Source organism: Podarcis vaucheri (genome assembly GCF_965113315.1).
Source record: "Podarcis vaucheri genome assembly, chromosome: 10".
Classification (NCBI taxonomy): Eukaryota; Metazoa; Chordata; class Lepidosauria; order Squamata; family Lacertidae; genus Podarcis; species Podarcis vaucheri.
Window position 1 is genome coordinate 68701209 of NC_138748.1, and position 21586 is coordinate 68722794.

Here is a 21586-nt window from a genome sequence, read left to right on the forward strand (position 1 = left end):
ATGGAAGTGAGAGCTGGACCATAAAGAAGGCTGATCGCTGAAGAATTGATGCTTTTGGATTATGGTGCTGGAGGAGACTCTTGAGAGTCCCATGGACCGCAAGAAGATCCAACCTCTCCATTCTGAAGGAAATCAGCCCTGAGTGCTCACTGGAAGGACAGATCATGAAGCTGAGGCTCCAAGACTTTGGCCACCTCATGAGAAGAGAAGACTCCCTGGAAAAGACCCTGATGTTGGGAAAGATGGAGGGCACAAGGAGAAGGGGACGACAGAGGACGAGATGGTTGGATAGTGTTCTCAAAGCTACCAGCATGAGTTTGACCAAACTGCGGGAGGCAGTGGAAGACAGAAGTGCCTGGCGTGCTCTGGTCCAGGGGGTCACGAAGAGTCGGACACGACTAGACAACTAAACAACAACAGCTTGTTCCACGCAAACATTTGCACTCATCATTGAAAGAGGAGGTCCTGTGCTAGGCTTGCCAGCCATTTGGCTTTCAAGTTGGCATTTGTATAGCATTACGTCCAGGATCACTGCCCCTCTGATCGGTTTCATGCCCAGGTATTCTGGGCTATCTAGAAATGTTACCTCTTCTGGGTGCTTGTATATCAAGTCCATTTGTGGGAAATTGAGCTCACCCATTTCTAGAGCACTTTTCCTGCCTAATGCGTGTTTGATCTCATTCTCCATCTCAAAATGCATTTTGTTCAGCACTAAATAGTTCTTCTCACCTGAGATCGCCACCCACAGCGACTCCATGGAGGAGTCTGCCTCTTGAGGATTTTTATCTTATTGGACTCCAGATCCTCTTTGATGTACAGACAGACACCACCTAGACCTGATCCTTCCTATAGAATTTGTATCAATTTGTTCTCTCCATCCCACCAGGTTTCTATTAGGCTTGCTATATCTTGTTGTGAGACCAAGCACTCCAGCTTGCCCATCTTGGCTCAGAGACTCCCAGCATCAGCATCAAACACCTGTACATGAGGAGTATGTCTCCAGCTGTCTCTGCTGCGTGTGTTTTGCCCTGTGGCACTTTGGCCTCTCAGAATAGCTGTCATACGCCCTTGCTATCCTTGTCTCAATGCTCATAATTACGAACCTGCTGGCTTCCTGACCCCCACACATCCAATTGAAAGCTTCTCTGCCACCTCTCTTAATTTAACCTGCCAAGTGCTCAGCAGAAAGTCACCTTCAACAGAGGCCTTTGGGCATGTGAGCCAAAAGTTCACAAAACGTGAAAGGCTCTTTCTTTCTTTCTTTCTTTCTTTCTTTCTTTCTTTTTTTTTCTTTCTTGCTTCCTTGGTGGATCCAATGATTAAGGAGGGCAGAGGAGTTAAAAAGGAGCCCTCCTCCCCCTTATCATTTTATGTTGTGCCATAAACCATCTGATATTCCTTGCAGGAGCTCTTAATGGCCTCTAATGTCTTTGCCGTCCTGTCAATTTGCATTTCTTCGTCAGCCACAGCAACTTCATTATGAGCTCTGAGTTTGGGCAATTCCACCATCCATAAAAGTAACTTTGAAATTTACTACGCTCCATTAAATTCATTTAGAGTTTCATTTGTAGGTGTTCCGAATTAAAGTAATGATCGTATTTTGGGGGGGAGATTGCTCTTTCCTTATGGATGAGGGGAAATTGTTTATTTGTTTGTTTAGGAAGGAGGGGGCGAAATCTTGCCTCAAGGTTGACTCTTTAGTATGAACATTTGCAGTAAGATCGTAATAGGGGGAGATTGGATGTTTGATATAATGGGAAGCTATTAAAAATCTTCTTCTTCAAATGAACAGACATCCGTGAGCTTTTGCTAATGGACAGAGAGCAAAGAGGCAGCTGTGGGTGGAAGTGGCATTCAAGCAGAGTGATGGAGGTGCCATAATTGTTGCCCTTGGCCAGCTCCAGCCCAAAACATATTTTGGGTCTGGGAACAACAATCCTAAATGATGTTCAGAAATGCCATTTTCCTGCGCAAGGCCCATTCGCACATTTATTCACAGTTCCTGGTCTTTTTAATAGGGCTTTCGCCGAAAACCTTGTGGGTCCACGGAGAGCTTTCTGGGGCCCAGGAAGTCAAGAGGGCCTGAGCTAAGCTGAAAACCCATTCCCATGAGGGGGAAAACCCAGTAGATAACCCTTGAGGGTGTTTATGAAAACCTACTAGATTCTGCATTCTAGGCTGAACTTCATTAGCCATTTTAGAACAGAGCAAGCAACGTTCTTAACCCTGGGCTCCATTCCCCTTCTCCATTTCTTGGAGGGAAGCAGAGAGAGAGAGAGAGAGAGAGAGAGAGAGAGAGAGAGAGAGAGAAGTTGTATAGCTTAGGTGGGGACCCTGGGACCCTCCAGGTGTCGCTGGACTACAACTCCCATCATCCCTAGCTGCAGTGGCTGATGGGTCCTGCAGTCCCATAGCAACTGAAGGGCCACACAGACCCCCCCACCTTCCCTGCTGCAGGGGGATTCTAGAACAGGCCGAGAGGCCCGGAGGTGGGTGTCGTCTTCGATGACGTGCTTTCTCAAGAATGGCAAGTCCCCAGAACTCCTTAATTCCCACTGGCCTTTCTGCCGATTCCGTTGGCCAGGCTAAGTGAGCTCACCTTCTCTTTCTCAGTTCCAAACGGGATGCTCACAGTGCCTCCGAAAACAGCCTCCGTCAAAGGAACCGATGGGGTAGCGCCATCGCCCACCCCCGCTGAGTTTTTGGACTCATCGGCCAAAAATTACTCTGCCGTCATATCGGCCAGACTTTCAGCAGAGAAAACACCAGTGGTAAGTGTGTGTGTGTATGAGAGAGAGAGAGAGAGAGAGAGAGAGAGAGAGAGAGAGAGAGAGACTATGATTAAAGGTAAAGATAAAGGGACCCCTGACCATTAGGTCCAGTCTGGGGTTTCGGCACTCATCTCACTTTATTGGCCAAGGGAGCCGGCGTACAGCTTCTGGGTCATGTGGCCAGCATGACTAAGCCGCTTCTGGCGAACCAGAGCAGCACACAGCAATGCCGTTTACCTTCCTGCCGGAGCCGTACCTATTTATCTACTTGCACTTTGACGTGCTTTCAAACTGCTAGGTTGGCAGGAGCAGGGACCGAGCAACGGGAGCTCACCCCGTCGCAGGGATTCGAACCGTCGACCTTCTGATCGGCAAGTCCTAGGCTCTGTGGTTTAACCCACAGCGCCACCCGCGTCCCTTATGATTAATCATATCCAAAGTCTTACTTACACCAAGGGTTCCCTACATGATCATTACAGCCAGCTGATTCTGCTCGTGTTGCAGCCCATGGAAGTGGCAATCAGCGGCCACAGGAGAGAGGGCTTTTCTGCTGCAGTGTCTCTAAATTCTCCCTGAGCTTTGGCAAGTGCCAACACTGACGATGCTCAGGTGTCTTTTAAAAGACCTAAAGGCCCGCTCCCAGACCTTTATATCTCACTATATTAGAATTTTATACCTGTCCTATTTGAGAGAAAACTATAGCCAAACGAAATCGTGAGCAGGATTTGAATAAGAGACAAGGAAAGGAGAATAAATAAATGATTGTAATATAAGTTACAATAGAAAATAAATGGCAGTTATGGCAGCAGATAAAGGAATACAATAGGAACATCCCGGACGTAAGGATGGGAAGCCAAAATGTAAGGAATTATTATATTGAAAGTGAATTGAATGATGTCAAATTATAAAAAAATATATTATAATGTCAAATTATAAAAAATGAATGGAAATTTATTTTAAAAATGACTTTTAACTCTGCCTCAGTTTTTCCCTTTAAAGTTTCCTTCCTGTATTCTAATATTTCCATATGTAGTTTAATGTTTTTGTGCACGTGGCTTTAACTGCACACTGTGCGAAGGAGTACCACGCCTGCTATCTGCCCTGAATCCGCTGACATCCTGTTTCCTTGGATGACCTCGACTTGTAGCATTCTGATGAGAGAGGTCCCAGGTTCAGTCATTCCCCCTCTAGTTGAAAGGATCAAGTAAAAAAAGTGATGGTAAAAAACAACAACTCTGTCTCGGACTTAGAGAGCCACAGCCCATCAGAGTAGTCAGTGTTGAGCTACAAGGATAAATGATCCATTATTTGCCAGCTTCCTATATATTCCTGTGCAACTAATCCTCCCCGTATGACAGCTGGAAGGAGTTGGAAATCCAATGGAAGCTGTTTTTTAAAAACACACACACACAAACATAAACACACACTGAGGTTCTAGAATGATGGTGTGTAATAATGCTGTATCTGAGCTCAGCAGGCATGGCAGCTATGGAATTATTACCATCATGCCTTATTGCTTAGAAGATTTGTTCCCCAGTTTTCTGGAGTTTGAGTTCCAGATGGAGAAGAGAAGCCGGAAACCGATCCGTTACCCACCAATTAGCAAAAGGCTTTCGTTTCTCTGGAGAGAGGTAGGGATAGGGATGGCAACTGCCCCCACCCCTTACCCATACCTTGAACATAATAATTATAATAATAATTTATGATTGATACGCTGCCAATCTGACTGGGTTACCCCATCTGCTCTGGGCGGCTTCCAACAAATTAAAACAACAGTAGCACATAAAGACTTCCCGATACAGGGCTGCCTTCAGATGTTTTCTAAAAGTTGTGTGCTTGTTTAGCTCCTTGGCATCTGGTGGGAGGGTGTTCCACAGGGAGGGCGCAACTACCAAGAAGGCCCTGTGCCTGGTTCCCTCCAACTTCACTTCTCGCAGTGAGAGGACCACCGGAGGGTCCTCCGAGCAACAACAGCATCAAACATTAAGCAATCAAACATTGTGATTAGCACCGCCAAAAATGACAGCCTAGAAATATTTTAAAAATAACTAAATACAGTGGTACCTCGGGTTAAGTACTTAATTCGTTCCGGAGGTCTGTTCTTAACCTGAAGCTGTTCTTAACCTGAAGCACCACTTTAGCTAATGGGGCCTCCTGCTGCCGCCGTGCCACCAGAGCACAATTTCTGTTCTCATCCTGAAGCAAAGTTCTTAACCCGAGGTACTATTTCTGGGTTAGCGGAGTCTGTAACCTGAAGCGTATGTAACCTGAAGCATCTGTAACCCGAGGTACCACTGAATACAATAAATAAATAAATCCCTCCACACAGAAATTTAGGTGTTAGGGAACAGAGCTGCTGATTAGCCATCGCCCTGATATCCTAGGTTTCCGTGTTCAAGGATTGATTTTGTGTAAGCCCCCTCTCACCCAGAAACAGGTCTTTCCTCCTTGCTCTCTCTCTCTGGTTTTAGGCAGAGAGGGGCTTCTCTGCTGTTTTGCAGCCCCTCCAAAGTTTTATTCTAACAAGTTACCTGTGATTCCTGCACGGCAGGGGGTCGTACTAGATGACCCCTGGGGTTACCTCTACAATTATATGATTCTAAGTTGATTGTGCTTCTTTTTCAGGAGGAGGCTTCTCTTCAGAGGCGGCAGCAGACGGCCAAGCAGGGACTGACAGGGAAGGCTGTGAGTTCCTATAGCCAGCTGTTTCAGAGGTAAGGAAAGGCACTCGAAGGGGCTGCAATGAGCTGGAGCGGGAAGGAGGCTTCTTCCATGATCCCAGAGCTCTAAGAAACCAGGAAGTAAAGTATTTATGCTCATTGACTGGGGAGCTTGGCAGCCACACACCCCAAGCCCACGCTCTGCACTCTTAATTCCCGACCACTTTCGTCGGAGGTGCTGAAGTCTTGATCCCGCCAAGGTTTTTGCAGGCAATAAACAGCTTGTTTTCCAAATATGTTTCAGAACACATGAAGGACAAAACTTGTGATGGGATTTGATTTCTTAAAAGATGTATTCAGAAATAACAACAATAATTATCAATAATAGCAATTGTATTAACAACAACAATTCATTTGTACCTCACCCATCTGACTGGGTTGCCCCAGCCGCTCTCTGTGTTGGTTACATTTCTCGCTTGGGAAGAGGGCTACATTTCATCAGGAGGGATGCAGGACAAATTCATTTTCATGAGAAACTATCTGATCTGCACTTTCTAAATGCAATAGGTGGACCAACACGCAACCGCCCTTCAAAATATGCACTTATCCGAATTCTGCAATGCCGTTTTCCAGTAAAACAATATGTACAAAAATACATTTATTAGTGAAGTTAAAACACACACACACACACACACACACACGTTATGGGGAATTGCTTGCCAAAATCTGTATATTAGAGAAAACGGCAACTAAAAATGGGTGTGTTGAAACAAATTTGTACTAAAATGCTGACAAGTTTTCATGAATAATATTTTTTTTAAAATCACAAATTGCTACAGGAATGTGGAGAACTGAATTTAGGACTGGCAAAATAATAATAATAATAATAATAATAATAATAATAATAATAATAATAATAAAATAAATTATACCCCGTCCATCTGGCTGGGCTTCCCCAGACACTCTGGGCGGCTTCCAACAGAACATTAAAATACTGTAATACATCAAACATTAAAAGCTTCCCTAAACAGGGCTGCCTTCAGATGTCTTCTAAAAGTCTGGTACTTGTTCTCTTTGATATCTGGTGGGAGGGCGTTCCTCAGGGAGGGCGCCACTACCGAGAAGGCCCTCTGCCTGGTTCCCTGTAACTTGGCTTCTTGCAATGAGGGAACCGCCAGAAGGCCCTCGGTGCTGGACCTCAGTGTCTGGGTAGAACGATGGGTGTGGAGATACTCCTTCGGTCTAGCAAAATAGGAAACAGAGAAACCAAAACTGACTCAGCCATCCATTCCTGGCTGACTTATACCTGTTGCCAAATTTAGCTTCCTTTTGGTGCAAAACCTAGCAGGCGCGAAATACAGCCAGTTTTTGATGAGCTCTCTTACTCAGAAAAGCTGCTCTTGCTTTGAATTTGTTTTCCCCGAGACTTTGGTTGATTGGAACGCTCTTTGTGAACGTTGGGGGTCAGAGAGGAAGTCCGTCTCTCTGAAAAGTAATTGCAAAAAGCCTCAATAGATCTCTGCCTTTTCCCTCTTTCTCCTTTCCCTGGCTGAGCTCTTGGGGGGGGGGAGGGAGAAAAATCATCTGCTTTGATTTAGAACACAGTGGTCTCTTTCACGGAAAATAGTTCTTTGCTCCTGGAGTTCAGTGGCTTCGCGTTTCTCCATCCAGCCACTCTGTTGCCAAGAGACAGAGGGGCGGCTTTCTTTATGGAGAGCTCTCTGCAAGACAAAGGTTTGAGTTCCTTCTCCCTGTCCCTTGTGGGCACCGCAGCACAGAGCGAATCTAACTTCACTTGATTAGTCAGGGTGCTAATGGGCTAAAGAGAAGGCTGTCTCCGCAGGGTCATGTCTACTTCAAGCGTAAATGGGAAGTGAAAAACATTTTGTGCACCTATCTGAGAAATGCCGTGTAAAAAGGTCTCAGCCGCCTTGAAGAGGGATGGCTGTCGTCTCTCATGCACTTTTGCTGAAAGTCAGCCAGTTTTCTCCTAAATGAATGCAGCAGTTTGGATTCCGCAGGGTGGGTGCAAATTTGGCTCAGAGGGGCATCTGTTTGCATTCTGAGCTCCATTCAAGGTGTGAGTAGTAGCATGCAAAGCCTGATCAGCTTGGGACCCAGGTACCTAAAAGGGCGTCTCTCCCAGTATTGAGCAACTCGGGCCCTACGATTGGTGGGGGAGACACTGGCTGGTTGGCTCTGATCCATGGCAGAGCCTTATCTGTGGTGGCTCCCTGTGTGCGGCACGGCCTCCCTGGGGAGGTGCTTCAATCTCACGCATTATTAACATTCAGGAACAACTCAAAAATGCTCCTGTTTATCCAGGCATTTGATGACTGAAAAATAGTGCTCCTGGCAACCTTGGTATTATAAGCTTTGTGGTCATATGATTGTTTTTTTTGATATTTAAAACACATGTTCATTTGATTTTAATTGTACCATTTTAACTGTTTTGCGTTGGCCACCCTGAGTTCCTATGGGATGTAAATTTAACAAATGATAACGATGATACCTGCTTCAGTGCTGCTGGCCTTTCATTAGGCAGGGGTTAGATCCTAGGGGCCAGTAGTGGCCTGAGCCCCCACCATTCCCCTCTGTTGGAAGGTAGAGCTGTGTGCCGCATGGTCTAGACCAGGGATAGTCAAACTCCGGCCCTCCAGATGTTTGGGACTACAATTCCCATCATCCCTAGCTAACAGGACCAGTGGTCAGAGATGATGGGAATTGTAGTCCCAAACATCTGGAGGGCCAGAGTTCGCCTATGCCTGGTCTAGTCTGTGCTGGAAGATGCCGTCCTCTCGCTGGGAGAATTCAACTGCTACCCGGTTGCCTCTTGTGTGTTCAAAGGGGGGGGGGGAGGTGCCATCTTTTCCTTTGCCCTCAGGCCACCCTGAGCCTCAGAATTTGTGAAAGGGTGGACACCATTTGCTCTCTCTCCACGAAAGCAAAGCTGGTTAGCAAGTATTAATAGTATTCCCTGTACTATATCACTATAGTAATTTCACGCCTGGTGGCAATTCCAGCCTACTGGAGGTGATTGGCACCCTTTGGAATGAGGACATGGTCCTCACAAGCAGTTTTCCAACATGCCAGCCAACCATGTTCCCCCAGCTTCTACAACCATAAAACGTGCAGTTATATGCCATGCATAGGGTTGCCTCTGGCGTTAGACCTACTCTTGAGTGGACCATTGACACTGATAGACATAACTATGCTTGGTCCATTAATTTGAGTGTGTCTACTTGGAGGGAAACGTGGTTGGAATCAGCCCATAGTTAATTTATGGGTTTCTTAAAAATAATTCTCTGCCTTGAATTGTGGTGTCCAGTAAGTAGCCCAGCTGGCTTTAAAGGGGGACTGGACAAATTCACGGGTGGTCGATGGAGTCAATCATGGACATAGGCTGTGACAGCTACCTGAAATCTCCCATGTTCAGAGAAGCATCAGTCGCTGGGGAGCAGCAACAGCAGAGGGCGGTTGCCTTTGCATCCATTCCTGCTTGTGGGCTTCCTGGAGATGCCTGGCTGGTTATTGCAAGCCGGACTCTGAGCTGGGGGAAACTTTGGCCTGATCTACCAGGGCTCTTTGTACATTCGTATGAATGACTGCAGCAGCGGCAAAGCGTTCCCTATGGACAGCCATGCAACGCTACTAGCTTGCCTAGCACCATGGAGATATACGAACTGTTGTCTTTGGATAAACAGCTATTCATCTCCCCTGTGACCGCCTGGAAATAATCTGCCTGCTAAAGGAAAGAGCACAGGGGTTTCTGCGTATCTGTTCTGCGTGCAGTGCCAGCGGACCTCTGCATTCTCTCCCATATCCTTTTCTCCTTGGGAAATCCTCTAGCTCCAGGCAGGAGCAAGGGACCGCATTTTCCAGGTGTGAGTACAGGTGTACCTGCATACCTGCTCGGTCATGTCGCTAATATAATCTGAGCACACCGTAGCATTTACTTGTTTTCTAAGCTGCTGTAGAGAAGGGTGGGATATAAACAAATGCCCCAACTACAATGTGGCCCCAGTGTGCCTTTTCAAAGCAGAGAACTCAGTTTGACGCAATTTTGTTAAAGTAATTTGAGCCAAGGCACCTTTGGGGAAATTGGAATAGTAAATTGCTGACGTGCCTATAGGTAAAGGTAAAGGGACCCCTGACCACTAGGTCCAGTCGTGGCCGACTCTGGGGTTGCAGCGCTCATCTCGTTTTACTGGCCGAGGGAGCCGGCGTACAGCTTCCGGGTCATGTGGCCAGCATGACTAAGCCGCTTCTGGCGATCCAGAGCAGCGCACGGAAACACCGTTTACCTTCCCGCTGGAGCGGTACCTATTTATCTACTTACACTTTGACATGCTTTTGAACTGCTAGGTTGGCAGGAGCAGGGACTGAGCAATGGGAGCTCACCCCATCGTGGGGATTCGAACTGCCGACCTTCTGATCAGCAAGTCCTAGGCTCTGTGGTTTAACCCATAGTGCCACCCGTGTCCCTTAGCACTGTTCAAACTGTCCATAGAAATAGCATTATTTGTCAGCTTAATGTATTTGCTAGTAATTATTTCTTTCTCCTATGGAAAGATGCTTCCCACGAGCATCTGGCTGGCCTCTTTGATGGGCCACTGGCCTGACCCAATGGGCTTATATTCTTACATTTAAGATCCCTTTCTGTCACCCTCTGGAAGGATGTTTGTGTCACCACCATGGCCCTGTAATGTTTTGCCTCCGTGCAGGGCAGTGATGGGGAAGCTGAGCCCCCCTGGGTGATGCTGGACTCCCATCAGCCCCAGCCAACTTCACCAGGAGGAGGAATCCAGCAGCATTCAGAGCGTCACAGGTTCCCCGTTCATGATGTTGGCATCTGTCTGTCTCAAAAGACAATGGAGTGCGCCTCCAAGGGCGAAGTCCAACTGCTGCGTTAGCAGCACCAAAGTGACCTCCCTGGGGCGCTCGCCTGGGCAGTACGTCTGGAGGTCCTGGGCTGCCCAGACGACAAGACCCCCTACTTTGCCTTCTGTTGTGGTCCAAAGAAAAGCAGAGCAAGGCGTTTGGCACCAGCAGTTGCCAGAAGGAGTTGTACAAGGCACCATCCAACCGTCTTAGGGACTCGACTCCAGATTTGTGTAGGGTTTGCTCCTGAGCCTTTTCTTCTCCCAAGGATGTCCCGCAAGGCAGCAGAGGCTTCCTTTTCCTAGATGGGCTACCTTCCATGTGGACGAGCCCTGTGTAAGGGTTCAGAAAAACTGCTGTTTGGAAAGAAGATGGCTGTGCTACCCAACTGATGAGAATGAGGAAAACTGCTCTTGCAGAAAAGCTTGGAGAGGCATAGAGCACCCATGATAAGTCTTGGGGATGCCACACGGCAGCCCCCCCATAGGCCCCCTCCACCCACTGCAGAAAATGAAATTATCTAGTAAATCCCAATGCTCTATTCTCCCAACAAAAGGGAACCAGACAGAGGGCCTTCTCAGTGGTGGCGCCCGCCCTGTGGAACGCCCTCCCATCAGATGTCAAGGAAATAAGCAGCTATCTTCTTTTTCAAAGACATCCTGAAGGCAGCCCTGTTTAGTGAAGTTTTTAATATTTAATGCTGTTTTGTTTTTAACACTCAATTGGAAGCTGCCCAGAGTGGCTGGGAAAACTCAGCCAGAATGTGTAGGGTATAAATAATAAATTGTTGTTGTTATCAGGCTAAATGTGTCCAAATATTTGATCTCTTTAGCAGTCTTTCCCCCCTGCAGAATCCAGTATAACACCTACAAAATCACTGGGTTGTAGGAGACCCTGAGAGCCATATCATTCAACACCATTGGAACAACATAGGGAAGAGAGGCCCGGGTTGACAATGTGAATTGGGGATGTTATGCTAAGGGGTCATCACACTGGAAAGAAGGGAACGAATCTTGACTTTCTCTCCGATGCATATAACAGAGAGAAGTCCTCATATCCTTCCTTATGTGTCATTCCAGCTATTTTGACGGCACCTCCGCAGCAGTTGGCTTATCACATGCTCGGTTTTTGGAACCCCCATCTCAGGATTCGAGGTTGTCACCCAGAAAAGACAGCAGCCCAGATCGTGGTGTCCCACCAGCTAGCCCAGACCGAAGGTGAGTAAGGGCAAAAGTGTTTGTTGACAAGGGGCGAGGTGGGCAGGTTCCCCATCCAGGTGCGTACCTGGATCCTAATGGCTCCTCTGGTTTCATCAGGGACTGATTTCTTCCCTGTGGAAACCCCTTTCAGAGGAGCAGCCCAGCCAGTCTGGAGCAGCAAAGAATAAAAAAAAGGCTTTGGCACAGAAACCAGAAACTGGCTTAGTGTGGAATGCGCTGTCACAGACAGTATCCTGTTTCATCTGATGCAACCCATGACTTGAGTTGTAATTGAATATACAGTGGTGCCCCGCAAGACGAATGCCTCGCAAGTCGGAAAATTCGCTAGACGAAAGAGTTTTCCGTTTTGGAGGTGCTTCGCAAAACGAATTTCCTATGGGCTTGCTTCGCAAGACGACAATGTCTTGCGAGTTCCTGCTGGTTTTTTTCCCCTCCCCCCCTTTGCTAAGCCGCTAAGCCGCTTATCAGCTGATCCAATCAGCAGATAAGATGCTAAAAGCCGCTAATAGCGCTAATCCGCTAATCCGTCAATGGGCTTGCTTCGCAAGACGAAAAAACCGCTAGACGAAGAGAATCACAGAATGGATTCTTTTCGTCTTGCGAGGCACCACTGTAAATGCATTCTGTAACCTACCAAGACTAATGTAACGGCACCTGGAAGGGCTGGCAGGCTTCTTTTGGCTTGGTTGAAGCTACTACTAGCCTTAAGGGCAGGAAGGGTGCCCAGGGAAATCCCCGATGATCCCCACATCTCCATGACAGCTCCTTTCCCTGGCCCATCCTGCTTTCTTGCTCTCTTTACTCAGTTTAAATTTGCCAGCTGTAAAGATCTCTAAGCTGCTGAAGCCTGCGTCATGCGGGAGGTCCCTGCATTTGTTTGTATCTGGGGAAATAAAACCTGCCTTCCTTTCCATTTCTTCACCTTAAGGTGTTTTAACTCTGCAAGCGCCTGCACTTAGCACTCTTAATTGTGTTTGTGATAAATCAACTGTGAGCCAAGCTTGCAAGGAAGCAGGCTGCATGCACTCACAGTCATTCATTCATTGTGTGTGTGTGTGTGTGTGTGTGTGTGTGTGTGTCCCAACTGCTGTGTGAACTTGTGCTCCACAAAGTGAAGATCTGCACCCTAAGGTGGTGCAACAGCTGGCCAAAGGGATGCAGAATATTCAGCCTTCCTGTCTTCTACTTTGCATGTGAGTTTTGATTGGAGCTAGAGAGAGGGTGGCTCATCCCATTTGAGAACGCAGGGAGAGCCATGCTGGGTCAAAAGAATGGCCAGTCCTGCCTCCTCTCCAATCAGGCACCACCAAGCTCCCTGCAAGCTGCCAGTCGGAAGCTTAATAGCGGGATGAGTAGGAGGGAGGGGGCCCTTGGGGAGTCAGCCCAGCAGTAGCCTGCACCCCTTTCCTAATCAACATATTTACCCTTCGTTTCCAATTTCATGCTTCCATTGCTTGGGACTGAAGAGCAAGTAAAACAAAAAATCAGTCCTGGTAAGTTTGTGCAAAAGTGTGACCATGCCAAGATGTGGAGCTTGTTAACAGAGGTGTGATGTTGTTGTTTTGTGAACTATTTTTATCATGCCTGCGCAGCTTGCCTGGGGAATTGTGCGTCTCTCCCCCCTCCCCCAAATCTTGGAGCCTCCAGCATTTTCTAAAGCAAAGGGTCACAAGCCTGGTGTTCCCGATGCAGAGAGCGAGGGGTGCGGCGTCGTATGGGTGCTGCAATGCTCCTGCACAGTACATGTACTAGGGATGGGGAGGGAAATGAATTTAGATTGCATTTAAGAGCACACCTCATTCAAACTTCCCAAAGCAATACACAAGTCGAAACACGGCTATGTTTCAAAATTTGCGTTATGTTAGTGAAAATATGCAAAAATGAGTGCTACGTTAGGGAACGTTGCTTTGCAAAAATGTGCTTTATTAGGCAAAATGCCATACACAAACATGTGCATTAGGAGAAATTAACACTAGAATTCTGATCTTTTAAAAAATGGAAACTGGTGTGGATTCCTGGAGATCCGAACCTGAGAGAAACCGAAATTGCAAGATTCACCCATCTCCATCGGCTCAGTATGATGGGAAATGCAGGAAGGAAGAAGGAGCTCCAGGCGGTGAACTGGGTGATGGTGGGAAAGAGGGACTGGCTTTGAGGTATCCCTGCCTATGGCACTTGCTCATTTGACTTTACCAAGGCTTGCAGTTCTACATCTGGCGTCAGCTCGACTGAAGAAGAAACCTCGGCACTCACCCTGGTAATAGATCTGGGGGTGCCAGTGAAGCAGAAGTGAACCAAGGAGTCCACAGCAGGATCCCCTTGCTCTGCTCCCCAGCACATCTCTTGATTATGCACAGCTGATCTAAGTATGGAGTGCCTGGCGCCTTCCGGCTGTTTTGGACTACAACTCCCATCATCCCCGCAACCACGTGCTTTGTTGGGCCTGATGGGAGTTGCAGGCCAGAGCATATGGAGAGGCACTAGGTTGGCACAGACTATCTGAGCACACCCTGGCACTCATGTGGCAGTGCCAAGTCGGAGGGGTGAAACATCTCAGGCAGACTTGGGTGGTGTTGTAAGATTCTGCAAGTCGCCCGAGTTGCAAAGTACGTATCAGTTTTCTTCTGCTTTCTTGCTTTTTTGTTCACGAGAACCAAACTTTCCTTTCCCAGCCCCAGAGAGGCACACGGCACACCAAGATATTCGCTCAGCCTTTCGCCGGGAGCACTTTCATCCAGAAGCACGGCTTCTCAGCTGCCGCCCGCTGCCCCGGTTCCGTCAGCCGAGGAGATGGATGGTGAGCAGGAAGGCAGGAAAGGTGGGAGTGGAGGAAAAGCTTTGGCCATGAGCTCTGCTGGGCCAAGACGGAAACAGCACATTTACAGCCCATGGGGGCCGGTTTCACCTACCTGTGATCCAGACACAGAACCCCCTCTGCTGTTTTTATGCTCTAAAGCAGGGCTGGGGAGCCTTTTTTTAATCGGAAGGACACATTCTCAAAAGGGCAACTTTGTGGAGCTCAAAAGCAGGCCTTAAATTGCTTCGGTGTGGGTTGCATGCCAGCCATACCAAAGTTTCTAGCCCACTGCCCCTCCCCAATGCACACACATCTCCAGAGGTATTGCCACAGTTCAGAGCACATTCCAGCCATGTAAAGGCACTCAAGGACAGCGGGGAAAGGGTTGTGGCAGAAGAAGAGGCATAGCTTAGGGAGGTGTTTCAAGGGCCAGGTGGAGACCCCAAAAGGCTGCATTTGGCCCCCAGGCTTGAGGTTCCCCACCGCTGCTCTAAAGAGGCCAGCTATTGGTACGATTCCCTGGAGCCAGTCCTGAGCCTTCAGAGCGGTTTTGCATAGTATGTCCCTGACTCAAAGCTATAGTGATGCAAAAAAGAGAAGGGGCAAATGGCAGGGAAGGGAAATAATCCCTGCTGCGCTGTGCTTGTGAACTTCTGCAAAGGAGTTGGCAGACCAGCCCCAATATCCAGCATTAGCAGTTAGGTGGCAGAGAAGTGTGCTGCTTATTGTGAATGACGTCACACCCAACCCCATGCATTGGAAATGCTGAGACACGAACCCCAATTCACCCATGGCAAAGAACGAGCATATTTCATGACACAGCAGTTAGGCGCTGCACAAGCGGGAAGACCCTTTGTGAAGCGGTTCTCCTTGAACAGGGTGCTTTGTTAAGGTTCTCGCTGTTGGGCGTCTGCTAGAACCAGGACTCTCCTCCCATCTTCCCTGGCCGGGGCTGATGGCAGCTGGAGTCTTAACCCCACAGCCGCTACTCCTGTTCTAATGGCGGCTGCTTCCTACTCATCGGAACTGCTGACGAATGCCATTTTCCTTTCTTGCAGAGGTGACCCTTTCTCCCGAGTCCAAAGAGAAGAAAGCGACCAAGCCCAAGCCGCCTCCCCCCGCCGTCCGCCAACTCGTAGACCGCCCAGGCTCCAACACCAAGCCAGTACTCCCTCCCATTCCGTCCGGGAGGAAAAGAAACAAACCTGCAGCAGCAGAAGGGCAACCATCTTCTCTGTTGTCTAACTCAAAGCCTTCGCCGTAGCCGTTGTCCCCTCCATCCCCAGCCCCTTCCGGGAAAACGCCGCACAAGACTCCTTCGCTTCCAAGTGCTCCTCCCCGCTGAGATCTGCCTGCAGCTCGCTTGGAACACCTCTTGCCAGCAACAAGCCACTCATAACAGGAGGCTTGTTTTGGGTGACATGGGAGCCATTCGGAGGGCAGTTGGTGGGCTATTCCTCACAATATATATGTACTTGGATATATGGAATATCCAAGTCCCCCCTATGGTCAGCCATTTGACAGGGTGTTTGTTTTGGTAGATATTTCTAAATCGCAGGCTTTATGGGGGTGACGGATGGTTCAGCTGATTATGCTGCCTATCAGAGCTCTTATTTTTCCCCACACGCCCAAGGAACAAAAGTAGCTTCTCATTTCACCATAAAAGATCTGAATAGCCAACGTGTCTACTGCGTTATTTCAAACAAGCGTTTGTTTACAGTTGGTAGGCCTTGAAATACGCCAGTTTAGTCAATTTATTCCTCAGTTAAAACACTGACGCAGAATCATCTGAGATTGCTTTAGGTGAGTGATAGTCCTAGAAACACTCTACATTCAAATGGCAGCTATTTGAAAATTGTGATGGGATCCTTCGGACCCAAGTGGAAATGTTACGTCAAAATGGCTTAGCTGTGTACGATAATGGGAAGTAGACTCTAAGAGGCATGTAATATAAAAAGTGGTCCCATTTACCTTGGAAGAAGGAAGACCATTTTAGCATCCAAATAAAAAATAATAAAATGCAATCTTTTGATCATTCTGTTTGGGACATTCTCTTTGAAACGTCAGCAATTGAAACACCCCACAGAAAATAAATCACCACTTAGTCTAAGCACCCAAAGCACTGGAGACATGTCTTTAACCCTCTGAAAGACCAGCTTCATCTCCCAGCAGCCGAGGAGGAGACATAAATCTCCAGCGACCAAGAAAGAGAGTTATAGATGAACCAGCTGGGAGCCATTAGCCAAGCAGGTTGCTTTCGGATGTGTGAAATGGAAAGCACCCAGCAAACTGGAGAGCTTTAAAAAAGACATCTGCACCTGCTCTGCACCTCATTCTCATTGTAGGCATGATTCAAGACCGCTGAGCCTTGTGCCAGCTGGCACCTGAAACCTTGGGAAAAAACACTGATGCAAATTTAACAGTTTTGCTATAAAAAGCTCACTTCACAAATCTCTCTGGTAGAGAGGTATGGGTCAGACTGGCACAGCAGTTCTGCAACAAGACAACGCATGAGCTTTGTTGTATCGCGTTAAAAAGAAATGTGCTAATTTGTTTGCGATCATAGTAGGTTCCGATTCCTTCACAAGTTTTTTTGCATGTGCTGGCCATGCACACAACACACAACCCTTTACGTAACACAGTGGTTATTGCCGTCCTCTCGCTTTCCTACACTGCAGCACCTCTCCTAAGCCGTTCAATCCCCAGTATTGGCTGTGGCGGCCATTGACACCAGAGCCGCTCAGCTAATGGGTAACGAGGGTTCAACTTCATTAAAACAGACCAGAGCTCTCTCAGCCAATTCTCGGGAGCTTCCTGAACACTGCAACTTGCACATCCGTCAGTTTTTAAATTAACATTCCCATGATTTGGCCAATGAATCAAATTCTGATCTCATTTGCTAGATTTTCAGGAATTAATATTCTAGGTTGTTGGTTTTCTGGGTGGGGGAGTGTAGCCACCCCCCACGTCCTGTACACTAAATGCATATGTTCATCTAACCAGTATTAGACCCACAGCTGAAGACCCACAATGCTTTATGATAGTAGAGATTAGCGGGAATGCCCTAAAATATCCCAGTTCTGCAAGTAAGTAACCCTGAAGGTCACTAGGTTTGGATATGGGTACAGTTGAAGGTATCATCCCTCCCAACAACTCCACACCTAGATTTAGGTTAAGGATCCATCTGTCAGGGATTATTTAGTAGCTGTTTGGACTAGATGACCCTTGGTGTCCCTTCCAACTACGATTCCATGACTCTTTACATCAGTGTCGTAGAGGGTACCCAATCGCATGCAGATTCCACATCCCTCAGAACAGCTATAAAAATGGTTGGAAAAAACAGGCAAGGAATAAGGCGAAATGGATACATACATGGTCTATATCAGGGTTTTCCAGCTTGGGTTTCCAGCCATTTTTGGACTACAACTCCCATCATCCTGGACCACTGGTCCTGCTAGCTAGGGATGATGGGAGTTGTAGTCCAAAAACAGCTGGAGAACCAAGTTTGGGAAACCCTGGTCTACATAATCAGTATTGTCTACTCTGACTGCTGCAGTCTCTGAGGATCTCAGGGGCAAAGAGGTCTTTCCCAGCCCTGTCAGCCGAGTCACCCAGGAATGAGCCTTGGATAAAGTGCATGCCTTTTACAACTGAATTATAACTCCTTCGTTTCCAGACTCCGCTCTAGTCAAAAGCAAAATAAATCCAGCGTCAAAGCTTGCTGATTAGAATACCATCAAATGCCACTTAAAGTTCTTTGTTTCAGTGTATTGGAGACCAGGCCAACAGCCAAGAAAAAACTCAATATCCCTCACATGAGCCAGAAAACTAATTTCCCTTTCCACCTGAATTCTCTTTTTAACAGGGATTTGCCCCCCTTTTTGCCTTATCCTGGTTTCCATAGCAGACTATTTATGCTTACTGTAAAGGGGAGAGCAGCCGGGAAACTTGCCCAAAGTGTGTTTGGTGATTTACAAAGACATCTTTACAGCACCCCAAAGAGCCCCTTGCCATTCCGTCTAATTTGGGTGACAAAAGCGTCTATCTTGCACTTTGAAAGCAACAAGGAATCAACTAGACAGCCAAAGGAACTTGAAGATCTATCTTCCAGCAGCCCCCTCCTCTTTTCTCAAGCCCACCGAACAGGGCAAATAAGATGCCACAAAAGGAATTAAAGGGACCTTATAAACAGTCCAGCAGAGAGGGGGACTCGGAAACTATGCTACACCATTCTCAACTTGCACAACAGAATGTGCTTAGAGCTGCATTGGATTTTTGCAAAAATGAAAAATCGCCCACTTTTCAAGCTTTGCCGCTCCAGAATTTAAAAGTGAAATTCTGACTTTCAAAATTTGGCATTCTTGTGATGGTGGGTCTCTTTCAGTTTGGCAAGCATTTTTTTAAAAAATGAAACATATTAAGTGGTCAAATACTAAACGCAGCTGTATTCCATGATCAAACGCCATCTGACTAAATAACACATAAAGGTAAAGGTAAAGGACCCCTGACCGTTAGGTCCAGTTGTGACCGACTCTGGGGTTGCGGCGCTCGTCTCGCTTTACTGGCTGAGGGAGCTGGCGTACAACTTCCGGGTCATGTGGCCAGCATGACTAAGCCGCTTCTGGCGAACCAGAGCAGCGCACGGAAATGCTGTTTACCTTCCTGCCGGAGCGGTACCTATTTATCTACTTGCACTTCGTGCTTTCAAACTGCTAGGTTGGCAGGAGCAGGGACTAAACAACGGTCGCTCACCCCGTCGCGGGGATTCGAACCGCCAACCTTCCGATCGGCAAGCCCTAGGTTCTGTGGTTTAGATCACAGCGCCACCCGCGTCCCATCAAAATATCACATATCCACTCCCAAATATCAAAAGTTGCAATCATGTATTATAGGATGCCATGCGCAGATACTGAATGTTCTGCGGTTCTATGGATACTGGGCCATCTGGTAAGATGCACATTTTCCAGGCCAATAGAAAGAAGGGCAGTCACACCCCCCACACACCAAAAAACCAGCAAAGTGCAGGAAAGGGAAACAGATGGGGATGGCTGCCCCACACCCACCCTAGTGAACCACAACCCGGATTTTTAGTCATTTCCCCATTCCCTTTATTTGGTGAGACTTGCTAGTTTAAATACGTACCTTAAATCAGAGCTTTCCAAACTTTTCATACTGGTGACACACTTTTGAGACAGGCATCATTTCATGACACAGTAATTTAGTTTTACCAGCAAGCTGGAGGTTAAATTAACCCCTTTCTAGCCCCGGGAGGAGCGCTGGGAGCATTTGTGTGACACACCTAGGACTCAGCTACATTATATTTAAAAAAATGTTATAAATGTGTTACAACACTGTGACACCAGGTGGCGGTGTAGACCTAAAATTTTCCATTGTGAGCTTTAAAACGGTCCCCCCCCAGAGTATTTTCAGAGCATTTTTTTATAGCTGTGTAGATGCAGCCCTACATAGTGCAGCCGACACACTAGCGTATTGTGACCCACAGTTTGGAAAGCTCTGCCTTAAATTGTTTGCGTGTCAAGGAGAGTGTGGGAAGGGGTACATACCTTCAAGATGAAGCCCAACTCATGTCTTCAAGTTTCAAGGCTCCTCCAGACTGTCAGTACTTTGCAGGAGCGATTCAAGGGCGCTTGTTGAGAAATGTGGGTTTGAGCAATTAATGTGTATTCAAGCACTCTGCCACGCTAACACAGGTAACATCAATCTTTTCAGACCCAGGACCTACTTTTAACTGAAAATGCATTTGGGGACCAATTTCTTAATCTTTTACTATAAATTTTCAGGGCGCTAGTGCTCCTGTTGCGACCCGGCTGTGGGCCACCCCCAGTGAGTCTGTACCCCCAGCTGAAGGCGAGGCCTCTAGCGCAATAAATTCAATTTTTAAAAGGAAGTGGACTTTTTGCAGCTGGAAAAGTGATGATAAAACACAATGAGAAGAGTAGAATGAACAATTGGGACAGGAAGATGAATAAACACCCCATAACCAAATCTGGACGAGTGCTCAAGCAAGACTGAATATACTCCAACCTCCACTAAAACTTTGCACCGGCAAATCTGGACAAATGCACAATAAACAAGTCTAGAGAAGTCCTCAAACATATCCAGGTAAAATTTATTGGGGGGGGGGAGGAGGGGCAGGAGGTACACAAAATAAACTAAAGGAAGTCATCATAAAAAAAGTTCTTTGTTTAACCCTACAAGTTATCCCCATTTCCAGTAAGCAAGGAGGGAGCTGATATCTCCTCTAGCTTTCCTCTGTACACACATTCGTCCAAGTCACCGATAACATTCTCAAACGTCTAGTAAAGCTTGTTTCTTGCCGAAAACGCCCTCCAACACCCTCCAATCTATTAACCTCCAAGTCCTTCACCCAGTGCCTCCACAATGAGATTTACGTGAGGCAGAGGTAGAACTCGCTAAAGAAACTTCTAAAATCCTAATTCCACTGGGGGAGAGGAATCTGTAGCAAAATAACAATGATGATGATAAAGAGCCATACCCTTTTGTCCTTGTTAGGCAGTTCCTAAATTGAGAGGCTACCTGGGGGCACTCACCTGTGCACCTGCTGGTGACAGCGACACCTGGCACCCCAAAGGTCAGGTGATCCCGTTTTCATTTTGAAGCTGCCAACACATCAGCCCTTGTGTGGGGTGAGCAAAAGAGGGCATTGCAGGCGATCACAGGAGGCTATTCCAGCTGCAAACACACATGTGGAGATGCATCTTTTGAGAATGGAAGCAATCCCCACATCCATGTATGGATTTCCAACGAGCCCTGGGTCCAAAAATGCACAGGAGCTGCTGCACCCCTGGCACGCCAGGATGCCAGAGACACGGGATGTGCATAGTACAGCGTGCAAGAAAACGCACTGGGCTCCTGGGCACGTGGGAAGCAAAATGCAAATATGCGACCAAACATTCGATGCGCTGAGCATGGGGAAGCGATTGCTCTTATCTAAAAGACAGCGTTCAAACCGACTTGCAAATACGTTTACCGATAAATATGCACACACGTGGTGAGGATGTTACCTGGGAGGAGAGAAGCTTAACACAGAAAAATAAAAGCACCTCAAAGAGAACCAGTGGAAAAGAATGGATCGGGTCGAGGAACAACCCAGACATTTAAAACTCTGAACAATTCAAGTTCCCGTTCGTTTCACATAATTGTCTCAGGGGGACGGCCTGTAACAGAGGGAGAAGCTTCACAGCTTAACGCGACAGGCGAACGCCGTCGCGCTAA

At 47.3% G+C, this 21586-nt stretch overlaps 1 protein-coding gene across 2 annotated transcripts in view; it reads left to right on the forward strand.

Moving 5' to 3' along the window:
* The window catches only part of LRGUK (leucine rich repeats and guanylate kinase domain containing), a 55181-nt gene extending 38817 nt beyond the window's left edge, over nucleotides 1-16364 (forward strand). The window contains exons 16-21 of one of the 2 annotated variants that reach the window (XM_082238808.1): nucleotides 2614-2771; nucleotides 5397-5485; nucleotides 11392-11529; nucleotides 12999-13025; nucleotides 14205-14329; nucleotides 15388-16364. In XM_082238808.1, the coding sequence (XP_082094934.1) occupies nucleotides 2614-2771; nucleotides 5397-5485; nucleotides 11392-11529; nucleotides 12999-13025; nucleotides 14205-14329; nucleotides 15388-15593 (743 nt within the window). In that variant the 3' untranslated portion in view covers nucleotides 15594-16364. The remainder of the gene's footprint in view (nucleotides 1-2613; nucleotides 2772-5396; nucleotides 5486-11391; nucleotides 11530-12998; nucleotides 13026-14204; nucleotides 14330-15387) is intronic. The other variant, XM_082238809.1, reaches the window with a different exon arrangement.
* Nucleotides 16365-21586: the final 5222 nt, after the last annotated feature.